The sequence below is a fragment of the Enhydra lutris genome, unplaced genomic scaffold, assembly GCF_002288905.1.
Source record: "Enhydra lutris kenyoni isolate GAN:26980312 unplaced genomic scaffold, ASM228890v2 scaffoldscaffold93, whole genome shotgun sequence".
Lineage (NCBI taxonomy): Eukaryota > Metazoa > Chordata > Mammalia > Carnivora > Mustelidae > Enhydra > Enhydra lutris.
The window spans coordinates 4473470-4486704 of NW_019154177.1; the positions used below are offsets into that span (position 1 = coordinate 4473470).

Sequence of the window (13235 nt, forward strand, 5' to 3'; positions counted from 1 at the left end):
ATTTATTATTTTAAAACCATTTGATGTTCCTCTTTCATGGCATCCTATTTTTGTCTTATGGGTGCCATTTCTTCCTGAAGACTAATTCGATTTTTTTAGAGTTCTCCTGTGATTCCTGAAACACTCATGCTTCCCGTGGAATCTGTTATTCTCTCTGTGTTTCTGCTTTCAAGGTGCTGCCCTCACGTGTCTGATCATTCTGGCCATACTTCCATGTTCAAGGATGAAGAAACACGTGGTTGGTTTAGGAGCGTTGGAGACAATGACTCTGCTCTTGCCCGGGCCGTTCCGGGTCTTCCAACCGATTCTCCCAGGAATGAGCAGTATGCCTGTGAGTTCTGTGTCAGTGAGCAGGGCTCCTTGGAGGGAGGATTCTGGTTTTAGAGATTGTAATGGCTAGCCAGCCACTAGACTGGGCTCCCCCAGTCCAAAGCGTTGGGTTGAGGAGAGCTTTGCTTTGAGGCACCCGTATCCATACTCTGGTCTTAGTTCTGTCCACGAGATCCCCTGTATACACACATACACACACACACACACACACACACACTCTCTCTCTCTCTCTCTCTTTCTCTCTCGTTAGGTCAGAAATTTTAGTGCCTCTACCAATTATCTCTTTGCTTCTCTCATGCCTGGCTCTAAGTAAATCCGCAATAGTTGTTTTAAGTGCCCATGTCATAGCAGCACACAGCTTTTCCATATGCACTTTTGAGGGTTCCCCCTCATTAAGATGTGGTCGCTGCCACCCAAACAGCTAACACCAGCTGCTAATGGAAGAAACAGGTGTGTAAACCAGTTATAACAGAGACAGATAAGTGTTCGTACACAATGCTGGCTGTGTCCAGGATGAGGCTGATTTCCCCTCAGTATATATTAGGTCCCGTGATTATTGCTGTTATTTCCTGATTGGGCCTTGAATGACGGGTCCAATCACCAGTGCAGGGGCAGGTGGTTACAGCAGGGAGGATAAGCCCCATGAGAGAAGACTCGCTGAAGGAGAAAAGCAATGATGTGTGGGCGGGCTGCAGGGCTCTGGAGTGAGCATCAGAATAAGTCTGGGAAGGAGCCAGCTCAGACCCCAGGAGGCCGTGCCTTCAGTTTTCGGGCTTGAGGTGCTGTGCACACACGGGGGTTCTAAATCTGATACACATTTGAAAACGGGTAGGGACCCCGTTTCGTAGGTGGCACAGCTGAAGTAGGGATAGTAAGAGCACACAGATGTGTCTCCCTGAAGAAGACAATGCAGGAGGGGACAGGAAATGGTCACATGGAAATCTTCCCAGCCAGGAGGACCGGGAGAGGGGAGGTAAGTATAAGCAGGGTTAGCTTGCAGGTAACTCTGAATGGTAGGATTTGGTCCAATGTGGACCGATTTGGTCCAATGGAAGGTTTAGAAAGGCAGATTTTGGAAAGATCTCAGGGTAAGCTTCCTAAGCCGAAGACGCAGGGGCTTGTCCCGGGAGGCAGCAGGGGTCCCTCACTGCTGCTCCAAGCACTTGCAGGACCCGTGATGATGTGGCTGGGCCCGTGTCATCTAGGGCTGGGACCCACTCCACGCTATCCCTGTGTGATCTCCAGGCCTTAACACATCGTGTTTCTCCAGTGGCATTGTGATCACAGACTGCCTGGCGCACCTGTGGGAATTTCAGTAGCAGGGAGGAGGGAATGGCTCCACTTCCCCCTCACCCCCCTCACCCCCGAAACAGGCAGAATGAGCCCAAGGCTCTAGGGCCGTTCTGCTGCCATTACCACCGCTGTCTGCCCACTCCGGCTTTACAAAGTCCTCATGGGCTCTTCCCTGTGAGTACACGTGGTCCACCCTCTCCAAAGATCAAAGCGCGTGTCCTCCTCCTCCTCTGCTTTCCTATAGTCCCTGCCAAGGGCACCGGGAGGGCCCTCACCAGTTCCTGCTCTCACAAAGCCTGGGCAGGACGGGACAGATGGGACATGCTGAATTGCTTTTTCAGACTCAGCTTCTCTCTGGTTTGGTTCCCTTTAGGTCTTTGGGGGAACAGAGCTGCTCTTTTACAGCTGCAATCATGCCTGTACCTAAAGGTTCCCAAGCCCCGCTGCCCTTAATTTTCATTCTGGGGGCTTTTAAAAGTCAAGTCCCATCCTCCAAGACTCCTTGGTACCCAACGCCGAGGCAAGGACGGGAAGCTTCCAGTGATGTTGCCTTCAACAGATGCTTAACGCAAGGCTTCAAAGGGTACAATTAAAATGCTATGTCAAAAATAAATAAAATAAAATAAAATAAAATAAAATAAAATAAAATAAAATAAAATGCTACATCCACAGCAAGGTGAGAACCTGAGGAAGCTGGAATGATTTCTCCCCTACCTGGCCCCTGATCCCTGTTGAGGTTTCTGATGGGCCCCGTGGTCCCCGCTGGGCCGTGCGTAACGGTGCACACCAGAAGGGCTAATTGCTTGCTCTGTTCTTCCATTTCGCCAGGGAAACCCGAGAGCTCGCCCGCCCAGCCTCAGGATGGAGACTCGTTCCTTGAAGAGAAAACAGTCGCAGAGAAGGAATGACATGGCAACTTAAGTTCTGTTTGGGCACATATTTTATTTATCCAGTGAGGGAGGAAAGAGAGGAGAGACAGGACTCGAAGGTGGCACGATTTCTGAGAGAAGACCAAGGTCATGTTCTCCTCAGTCCAGTTTAAGTCCACAGATTAAGTAAAAGTGCGTAGGGGTGAGATGAGCATCTTGCTGGAGAATCAAACCTCTTATTTGAGGAAGAAGACCCTTTTTAAGGTTAGTATCTACTTACGGGTTTCTTATTTGAGGATGGCTTACTTTTAGTCTTTATAAAAACACGACAGCACTGTATAAACTGCTGGGGCTGGATATTGAAACGTGAGTAGCTGCTGATTCGGAGATTTTTCTGGGAGTCCAGATCTCAAACAGTCCCACCGAGGTGAGAGCCCCAGGGACATCGCAGGCACGGCCCCCGGGAGACACGATGACATGCGGCAAAGGAGGAATCTCAGACACCATAGTCCAGGATCTCTGTCGCATCGATGGGGACACTGAGGCCGGGGCAGGTTAAACAAACCCCCAAGGTCACACAGCTAGAGGGTAGTAGCTTCTCATTCCCCGGCTCTGGGAGGCTGCATAGAAACTCCTAAAGTTCATTTCTTCCCCAAGTTTCTAAAGTTGGCAATGTTAGCTTTTCAAGTGAAAACACTGGAGAGAACCAAACCAAAAAAAAAAAAAAAAAAAAAAAATTGGTGGAGAACTCCGATAAATTTGTACCCATTCTCAGCAACCTCATGTGAAGAGAAAGTTAGAAGACGAACGTTTGGGTCAATATCAAGGAACTCGACTTTTCTATGAACACACATGACAATACCTTACACGTAGTGAGACAGGAACAGACACAGCACCACACAAGAAAAATCAGGAAACCGACATTAGAAAATAAAACACACCACGTTAGCCACTGGTCACCTGGTCTAAACTGCTGGGCGCTCTCCAGGAACGCGGGGGAATGACAGTCACGATATTTGAGAGGGGAGCTCCCGAGGGTGCCCCATGGGGGCACGAGCCCCCCTGAAGCAGCGTGGTGCCTACGCACAGGTCTCCAGGGACGTCACCTCCTCCCAAGACCCCAAGCCCAGCCGATGTGAGCTCCCGCACCGCTCTGCCCGCAGACGAGCCCCGGGCTGGGGCCAGCCAAAGCCCAAGCCCTGTCCTCTCCAAACCTGGCCCTGCTCCTTGTTAACACTGCATGTGATCAGAGAGGGGGGACTGGGGTGGGAGGTGTCTCAGGTTGCCGAAACAGGCTGGACATTCTGCACCCTAGACAGAGTGACGGGAATCTTTGTTTCCCCCGGGCCCGGGGCTTTTGTAACGGGCTGGCTGTGGACCTTGATGTCGGCGATGCGCTCTTTAAACTTCTGCTGAAGAAGCTTTTCCTCTTTGGAGTAGCTTTTCACAAACACGGACGTCAGCAGGCACCCTGCCATGGACATGCCCCCGAGGCAGAAGAGAACGGCTCCGGCCAGCTTGCACGCGTCGAGGGCCCCGTTAAATTGCATGGCCTGCGCGTCCACCACCACGAAGTCGGCTTCGCCAAACGCTTCGATTTTGGGGGGCACCAGAAAGCCCACCGCCAGGACAGTCAGTCCGAGAACCACGAAGACTGTGCCGGAGATGAGTCCGACCTGGGCAAAGACACGGGGAGGCAGGACAGGGTAAGCTCATCGCCTGGGCTCTCCTGAGCTCCCCAGAGCAGGACCTGGCTTCTGGGAGCAGTTAATATTCCCCTGCACCCCAAATTTGGCATGCAAACCCTATACCATTTCCTAACGATAACAGAAGGTGAAAGGAGGCACTTTCTAGTTTCAATGCCAACCAGACAAGCCAGCACTGCCTTAATGGTTTCCTTTGAGCTTTCTCAAAGCAAAAAGCTTTGCAGTGGCCCCATCACCTTTGGTCTGAGTTGTCCCCTTGAGTCTGTGGGCAACAGTGAAGCAATCTTGCTCCTAGGAAGAGCCCTGCCTCTCCACTAGGCCCTGGTGCTCTGAGAAGCTGGCCTGGAGCTCACAGGGAGGCCGCAGCATCCCCCTATGGATATAACCTGTGACACAGAACGTCCGCATCAGATGGGCTTGCTCTGTGCCCATCACGGAGGGACACGAAACAAGTCCATTTCATCATTCTGTCTAAGCACAGACGACAAACAGGGTCATTGTGCCAAGCACCAACCATCCACAGCCTCCCTCCCCACCGCCCCATCCCTGGTAATATGAACAGCGGCTCCTGCTTTACCCAGGATAGCTCCGGTCTTACCCTGGTCTGTCCCTCCCTGTGGGTCAGATTTACCATTTACTTATTGTCCGATCATAGAATGGGCCGTGATGATCGAGAGCCAACTCCAGCTCCCACAGAACCTTACCCACCCAAAGCCCACATCCCGTAACACATCCTTCCTCACACTCTTACTGAAATTCCCCAGAACACCCTGTGGTGTCACACCTCTCCCTGCGATGAGGTATCAGCTCAACTTGTCCAACCTGCACGTGTGTTCCCAGTGACGTGGGTGGAGGACATGGGCAATCCGCGTAAGTACCCACCTCTTCCCCCAAGGTGCTGGGAGGGCACCATAATCACTAGTTTACAGGTCAGGAAATTTCCCCTCAAGGAGGGTGGGTCACTGGCCCAAGGACAGATGCTGGCGAGCAAGCGGCCGAGAAACTGCATTAGCTCAGTTCGGATACAGGGTAACATGCTGAAGCAGGAGGGGGATGTCCACCCTGCGGTGGTTTGGAACGGACAGATTTGGGCATGGCTTCTGGCACTGCCAACGAGTACTTCAGTCACAGAAGGAAAGTTGCCTAAACACTTTCTTCGTTCATTTCCCCCTTTATAAAAGGCTAAGCGATAACCGCAGTGGCGGAGAGGACCAAGCGAGGCCAAGCTCGAAAACGGAGCCCGGCGCCTGGTGAAACCACCACTGTAACAAGTAGCCGTCACTACATCCATCTGGAGACGCGCCTCCTGTGAAATGATGCTACACCGGCAACAACACTAGAACGATCTGAGCACTTGAAGGTCAGCTAATACAGTTATTTATTTTCTAAATACATTTAAATACATTTCCTCCTGTCCCTAATTGCTTTAGTGAGTGTAACAACATTGGGAAAAAAACCAAATGCACAGCACCTATCTTGAGTTTTGAACTTAAAGCATATTTATTTTATTTATTAAGTTTTAGGGTAATGCAGTAATAAAGAAGATTGGGATAATAGGAGGAAAACGTGTTCCCAAGTCCATCAGAGAGCTGGTATTACTGAGTTCAAGTTCACGGCCTAGGCATAGGGTTCGCTATGTTTTTTCCCTTGATCCTCTGCAGCTTCTTACGAAAAGGAGGTTTTTTTTTTTTTTAAAGATTTTATTTATTTATCTGACAGAGATCACAAGTAAGCAGAGAGACAGGCAGAGAGAGAGGAGGAAGCAGGCTCCCCGCTGAGCAGAGATCCCGATGCGGGGCTCGATCCCAGGACCCTGAGATCATGACCTGAGCCGAAGGCAGAGGCCTTAACCCACTGAGCCACTCAGGCGCCCCAAGGAGGTGTTTTTATCTACATTTCACCTGGAGGAGACGGGAGGCCAGTGGGGTGGGAGAAGCATTGTTCAGGGTCCTGTAGCCAGCAGCTGGCGCGACCAGGCTCTAACCCAGGTGGGGTGATCACCAAGCCTCATGCTCCTCTTTTATCCTCCCATGGCACTTCACCAATTATTTGTGTGCTATTATTATTTTTTTAAATTACCACAGAGTTTTAGTCACTATGGAGGGACAAATTTCCATTATGTAATATTATACAGAAACTGAAAAAAACAGTCAATATAAAGTCTTCTGAAAAGAACAGAACCTTTTCTACATGAGACTCAAGTACCATAGGAAAAGTTGGGTTGTAAAAAAAAAAAAAATCACGTTTTGGATGGCTTTCTCTATGTTTCTGAAAATAGTGGCAAATTCATCCCCAAAGCCTAACCATTATTTGTAACTTAAAAAAATGAGTCACGCTGGAAAATTCTGAATGCGCGAGCTAAATGAACATTAATATCCACGCTGACATGCTTCCTATGTCACTGAATCCCCTTCTTCCTCAAGGACTGGCACTCGTTTTCAAAAGCTGAGGACTGTAAGTGTAGCCATCGTCATTTCTGAGGTTCTGAAGAGTGACAGAGGCCAGCGCCCCGTGTCTGCTAGTCCTGCCCTGCTCTCCACATTTCTCGTTCCCGCCTTACACTCCGTAAACATTCTAACCGTCGAACTGGACTGCCAGACCGCTGCTGGCGGAGCCAGGTGACCGAATCCGGGAGCAGCCTGCTCCTCCGCTGAGCCGCGATGTAGAGATGAAAATCCACTCTTGGAGCCTCCCTCGGAGGCTAAAAGGCAAACGGTGCCTTGCAGATGGCAGAACTCCTGCTCACTTCAAGAACTGGAAAGGGGCTGGCCTCCCTGAGCCTTCTCCCTTTGCCCTTGTTGAACGGGGGTATCCGAGGGGTGCCTGCCGTCTCTGGAGGGGAGGGCGGCGGCAGAGAGCCCACTCCCAGGGTCCAGAAGGAGCCCTCCATGCAAGTTTAAAGAGGCGCTCCGAGCCCCGTGCCCAGAGAGGACCTGGAACACGGTGACATGTCTGGGAGGGCAGGGGAGGGCGAGAGTGGAGGGGCACGCGTGGGATCTGAAGGATGCCATCTCCACGGAGCACGGGACAGAGGCCAGACGGCATGCTGGGATGCATCAGCCTAACCCCGGTACCATCTTGGAGAATGGAAAGGAATGAAGATTTGGGGAGTGATGCCATACAGAGCCGTAAAAACGGTCTAAGTTGAAGTGGTCCTTGGCCTAAGAGAAAGGGGGCTCTATTAAATAGAGTTTGAAAAAATGCAACACAGGGCTCCTTAAGGGTCTGAGAGCGCAGACAGCCCGGTGTGGGTCCATGCAGAGAGCTGGGACCCCGCAGGGAGAGGGCCCCTGGGGCCTGGTGGAGCCCCTGGGATGGCTGGTGGTTGGGCCGGCCCAATGCCGAGAGTGAAGGGCGCCTCCGCTGGGACAAACCTTACAGGCCGCAGTGAGGACAGTGACTTCTGATGGCATCCTTGTTGTGGGGACGATGTGTGAGAATCCAGCACCTGCTGCTGGAAAGGGGGCTAGGACAGGGAGAAGAACCCGGATTCCAGAAACCCTGGTGATGCAGGCTGCCAGCCGGCTCCGGCTGTGACTCAGACCAGCATCCCCGTCATCACCTCTGCGTGAGCCGACGAGATCGGAACATACCTCCGTTTGCTCCAAAAAAGGAGGGCTGCCGGCAGGAGCTGGGCGGCTGTCCCGGCAGAGGGCGTGGTAATGACCGCTGGGAGTGAGAGCCAGTGTGGGGGGAAGGACGCGGAAGGCGCGGAGCTGAGGGAGCTGAAGGTGAAAGGAGCCGTCGGGCTTTGAGGTAACATGTAGGGGAAGGAGCAGCAGGACGGAAGCGGGATGCGTCTTCGTCATCGGCCCTGAAGGCCACTCTGACCTCTCCTGAGCAGGACCTGGGCTCTGAGGGCTGTCCCTTGCCAGCAATGACAGCAGATGGAACTCACCTGGCCTGACCTGCTTGTAGGGACACTGAGCTTTGTGGAGCAACCATTGATGTCCAGCTGGGATCCAGGCCCACGCGCCCCCCAGGCATGATACCTGGCACCCCGCCCTTGGTCTCCCACCTGATGGAGGCTCCGTCCCTCCAGCATGGGAAGACAGCCAACCGTCCCCATCTTCAAAAGCTATTCCGGAGCCCTGTGTCTCTCTTTAGCTACGGCTTGAACTCATCCAATCCTTGATATTCAAGCCGAGTCCTACAGTGTCACTGAAACTGGTTTCTCCAAGGTCATGAAAACCCTCCTAATTGTCCAATCCAGTGTGACCTCATTCGAATGTTCTGCAGCCAGTGATGTTAAGTGCTTTTGTCTTCTTAAAAACTCTTGTCCCCGACACGACTCTTCCCTGTTTCTACATCTGCATCTTTAACAAGGCACTCTCAACCTGTTTTGCCAGATGTTCTCAAATTACTGGTGTTTCCCAGGGTTCCCCCTTGACTCACATCTCTTGTTCAAGATCTCTCTAGGGTTGCATGTGCAGCTGTAGTTCCAACTCCCGTCTACGTGCCAGTGACTTCCAAGCTCCCATCTCCAGCCTGGATTTCCTTCCTGGGCTCTCGCCCTGGACTTCTGATAGCCAGTGGTAAGATCTGCACAAAAATGTCCCAAAGGCTCCTCAAACCCCAAATATTCAAAATGGTCCCTTTCCTCCTTCTTTCCTCTCTTCCTCCCTCCCTTCCCTCTCTTCCTTCCCACTTTCTCTGTGCTCCTGCCATCCACCCAGTCACAGAGCTCCTCTCATTCCTAGTATAAAACCAACTCAGCAATCTCTAGCTACACTTTGAAGAAAATCTAAGACAGACACTTAAACTCTGACTTAGCTCAGCGGGGGAACTGGAGACATCAGGACAGAGGGGAGGAGGGTCTTGGGAGGAAAGAGGGGAGCCCAAGTCACTCCCCATTAAGAGAGGCTTGGAGGAGACGGTCTTATCTCATGCCTGCGCATGGCTGGGGACACCGTTTGAGAGATTTCTAGTATGGGTGAGGAGAAGGTAGGAAGGAGGGTGACTCTGAGGTGAGGAGAGCATGGATGGGGTAAGGGGGTTGCTCCTTTAGTTCACAGCTGCCTAACTGAGGTGATTTGTCGCACAAACGGGGGTCAGCAGCTCTTGTCAAGGTCAAGTGCAAGACCAAGAAGAAAAGTCCCTCCCCCCCAGCCAACCTGATTCATGGGCAGTGCAGCGGGAGGCAGGGGGTCAGTGGGATCATGTCACAGGGACCTTGCGTGCGCCAGGAGTTACAGGCACTAGGACAAAGGAGGCGTGGCTGAGGCGGCCAGAGGGTAGAACCTGTGGGGTCCAGAGAGTGTGTGTAATCCTGTGTGTGTGTGTTTACACCTATGAGACAACCTCCCTGAGAAAGCCTACATTTATTTTCTTGCCCACTTGCTGGACTCAAACCAGAAGGTTCCGGAAAAGTACCGATTTCAAAGCCTTTCAAAGTCTTCTGTGATCCCACTCTTGTGTACCTTCCCCCATTCATCTCTTGCCCCCGCCTCCTCCAACATCTCCTCTTCCCAGGGGATCTCTCTGTGGAGCCACTGCTTCCCCAGGCTGCCTCAGACCCTCCCTGCCCCCAATCCCTACGCTCCCAGTAAGTTCTGGGACTCCTTTGAGGGTAGCGTTTATCGTGCTGGATTGTAGCTGTCTGCGGACATGCCTGCCTTCTTCGCCAGCTCTTTCAGGTCAAGGCTGTATCTAATTCACAGGTGAACAACCACATCTTGTTCACAACCAAGCCTCCCACGTGACCCTGCACACAGTGGACACAGAATCCCTTGTAGAGAGAAAGAACGACTAGCACCGTGAGCTACAGGCTCTCCAGATGCACGTGGCAGGCAGAGATTCTAACTCAAGCTCATCAGAGTCCAATCTCCATCCTCATTAAGCCCCTCCAAGCCGCCCACAGCTCTGACGCCCGCTCAGAGGCAATGTCCTAGCCTCCAGCGAGAGACCAACAATCCCTTAGCACCACTTTATTGGGAAGGGGGCAAGGGGAAGCCCGTAGCTTGAACCACCTACAGATGCAGTTTGAAATGAAAGAAAAATCAGAAAAAAGAGTCATGATTAGAAACATGGGCACAACCATTGCCTTTCTCTACACTGATAGGAAACATTTCATAAGACCCACTGGAATGGATTCTCTTGTCCTTCCTAGAAGGAAATGGAAGAACGGTCAGTGTCCTCCCCCGGTAGAGGACGGGTCTCTAAGTGAGTTCTTACGTGATTCAGGTTGACTCTAAGCTTCTGAATGTTAGCCTTGTGTTTTGTGATGAGGATCTGAGTCTAGGATTTGGATTTTGCTGGAATATAATCTCTATGAGCCCATGGACTTTTCCCTGTTTTTAGTCTCTGAAGTAGGTTCAGCATAATGGGGGAACAAGTACTTTTGCTTGTGTCAGATGGAAGACAGAATTCCGAAATCTGAATTCCGGGGTTGGTCATTAACGGTGGGTTCTTTATTTGAAATCCATACCTGAGTCTCATTTGATGGATTTATAGCTTCTCACATCTCATCTTGGTTGTGCCTTGGAACCATGTGAATGCTTTCAGTATTCTGTACGATACTGGCATTTCAGGCTCTTGGCACGACGGATCTGTCAGGCAAATATTTATTTTTTTTACACATGGGGAAGCAGCCACCCACTTAACTGGGTAAATACAAGATGTGCCAAGCTTGGCTGCATATTTCATCGGTCCAGGCCAGTGAGGATTCATCAGAGATGACATTTCTACAGGGCAAGGATGCTGGGTCAACCAATTTTAATGCGGAGTACCTGACACTTGTAAGATATCGAATTAATGCAGGTCTTGGCTCATCCCTGTTAACGACTGTGCTGCCCAGTACTTTATTTATTAACTAGATTTCAAATTTTCTTTCCACTTCAGGATCCAATGTTTCATTGGACCTCTGATAGTAGGGACTGATACACTGAATCCTTGAACACATATGAAACATCTTACTTAATTCTCACAACTTTACCTGGTAGGTATGATAAGCATCACCACTGGGCTCACTACAGTCAGTTAACTTGCCCAAAGGTACAGGCTGTGAAATGGAAGGGCTGAGGTTTGAAGCCGTGTAATCTGAGGATGGCGGAGTCCACACTCACAAGCATTATGTGAATCGCCGCTAGAGATCCCCACTCACATCTCCAGCATAGCACAGCCAGACTCGGACTCTTGGTTCCCCAGCCCTGCCACTGCTCTCCCAGGGTTTCCCATCCCAGAAAACTGTAACATCATTCAGTAAATATCTCAGACTGCAGGCCTTGGAGGCGTGCCGACTCTGCTTTCTCTCACGTCTACCTTGTCAGCACATTCTCACAATGTGATCTTCACACTTTATGCTAAATCAGACTACTTCTCACCATCTCTACCAACACCACCGTAATCCAAGCCAGCATCACCTCTTGCCTGGGTGCTTTCAGAGCCTCATAAATAATCTGGCTGCCTCGACCCGTGTGCTCCTATAATCTACTTTCCATGGTGTAGTCAGTATGATCCTGTTAAAATATGAGTCGGTTCATGTCACTCGTCTGCTCAAAATGGCTCCCCATACCTCTCCAGGAAAAAGCCAGCGTCCTCATGATCACCTACAAGGGGCTACACAAATCATCTCTGTCCCATTATTTTTCTGGATCCACCACCTGTCCTACCCCTCCCCCCTCCTTCCACTCCAGCCAGACTGGAACTCTTGCTACTTTTCAAGCACCCAAAATTGGTTCCCATTTCAGAGCTTTCTTCCCAGCCCAGAAGGACGTTCAGCTAGGTCGTCTTACAGTCCTGCCCCTCAGCTCGTCCTGGCACTTGCTCCAATGGCGTCTCCTCTGAAAGACTGTCTATGAACAGCCTTTGCCACACCCTGGCTCCATTACTCCCTACCGTCTTGTCCAGACGCGTTTCTTTCCATGGCGCTTGTCACCACCTGACTTCCTAGTATGTGGTTTATTCATTTATGGTCTGTTTCCTGTGATCGGTTACAGGTTCCAAGAGGGCAAGGGCTTTTCCTTCTCATCACTTTAATGTCTAGCGTGTTGCAACGTCTCGGCACAGAGTAGGGGCTCATAATTGTACACTGAATGACTGAGTACGCTGTCTGATGAGGTGCTGTGGAGAAGCTCAAGCTAATAGTCTCCTGATCATGGCTGGTAGAGGCAGAGACAGCACGCTGACCACCGCTGACCATCGTACTATGCCTCAGCCTCAAATCTCTCTCAATACCTGATCATTTCTCTCTAATAATTGTTGCAATATGTCAAATGATGCTTACCAAGCCTAATGGGGGGAAGGCTTATATGATTTTGCCTATGGGTGGCTTCCCAGCTGGTGAATTCAGCGGCCCGTCAATATCCGTATCAAAAATAATAATTAATGATGGCATTTATACCTATTTACGTTCAACCTGCAACTCAACCATTGTCCTGCGTTCGGGGGCTTTCTTCAGCTCAAGGTTTATGTTCTCCTTTCCTAACGGAAGAAGACTGCCCTTAGGATCATCAAGATGGAGACACACAGAGAAGACCAGAACCCTCAGCTCTTCACAGCTACAGGATTCACCACAGCCGATAACATTTCCATCTCTTGCCTTACACACGTGTTCTTTCCTTACCTTCCAGAATGCTGAGCTCCACCTATTAGGTGATCTCTGGATCTGGAAATCATCCTCATACTCCCAGATTGAGGTGGTGCAGTCCTCATAGAATTGATGCAGATAGGACCGGACTCCGTAGCGCTGGTACCCGCCCTCAGTAGCTGCCTGTACCTGCTTGGACCCACAGATGTTGCTGCAAGAACTCATCCTTCCCAGCTGCAATGACAACATCCCCAGGTATCAGTCAGCCCCGCGCTCTGGCTTCAGGATTAAAAGGCATATTAAAGGTGAGAACTGGGCTGAGTCATGTTAGTCTAGTTGAACAGTGCTCTTTTCTTAAGAGAAAAGACATTTTTAAAGACCGGCCTTTCTTATAAGCTGCGCTGCTTTTTGACTCAATGCAAAATTACCCCCAGACACTCGATGACTGGACACTGGTTCTCCATAAATGAAAGGAGACATAATGGCACAGCTCACTTAAATTATGCAAAA

The 13235-nt window shown here is 50.7% G+C and overlaps 1 protein-coding gene across 1 annotated transcript; it reads right to left on the reverse strand.

Annotated features, from left to right (window-relative positions):
• Positions 1-3217: 3217 nt before the first annotated feature.
• Positions 3218-12953, reverse strand: LOC111138646 (neurensin 1). The gene is made up of 2 exons (XM_022490675.1): positions 12762-12953; positions 3218-4168 (listed from the first exon to the last, which is right to left on the reverse strand). Exons 1-2 carry the CDS (start codon positions 12948-12950, stop codon positions 3770-3772), a joined length of 588 nt encoding a protein of 195 aa, XP_022346383.1. The 5' UTR covers positions 12951-12953; the 3' UTR covers positions 3218-3769.
• Between the last annotated feature and the right edge of the window lie 282 nt (positions 12954-13235).

Bases quoted from the DNA above. Each gene is read 5' to 3' on its own strand.
- LOC111138646 (XM_022490675.1), bottom strand. From the start codon at position 12,950: ATGAGTTCTTGCAGCAACATCTGTGGGTCCAAGCAGGTACAGGCAGCT. The intron at 4,169-12,761 runs GTAAGGAAAGAA...GTCTTTGCCCAG, and splicing joins GGAGCTCAGCATTCTGGAAG to GTCGGACTCATCTCCGGCAC.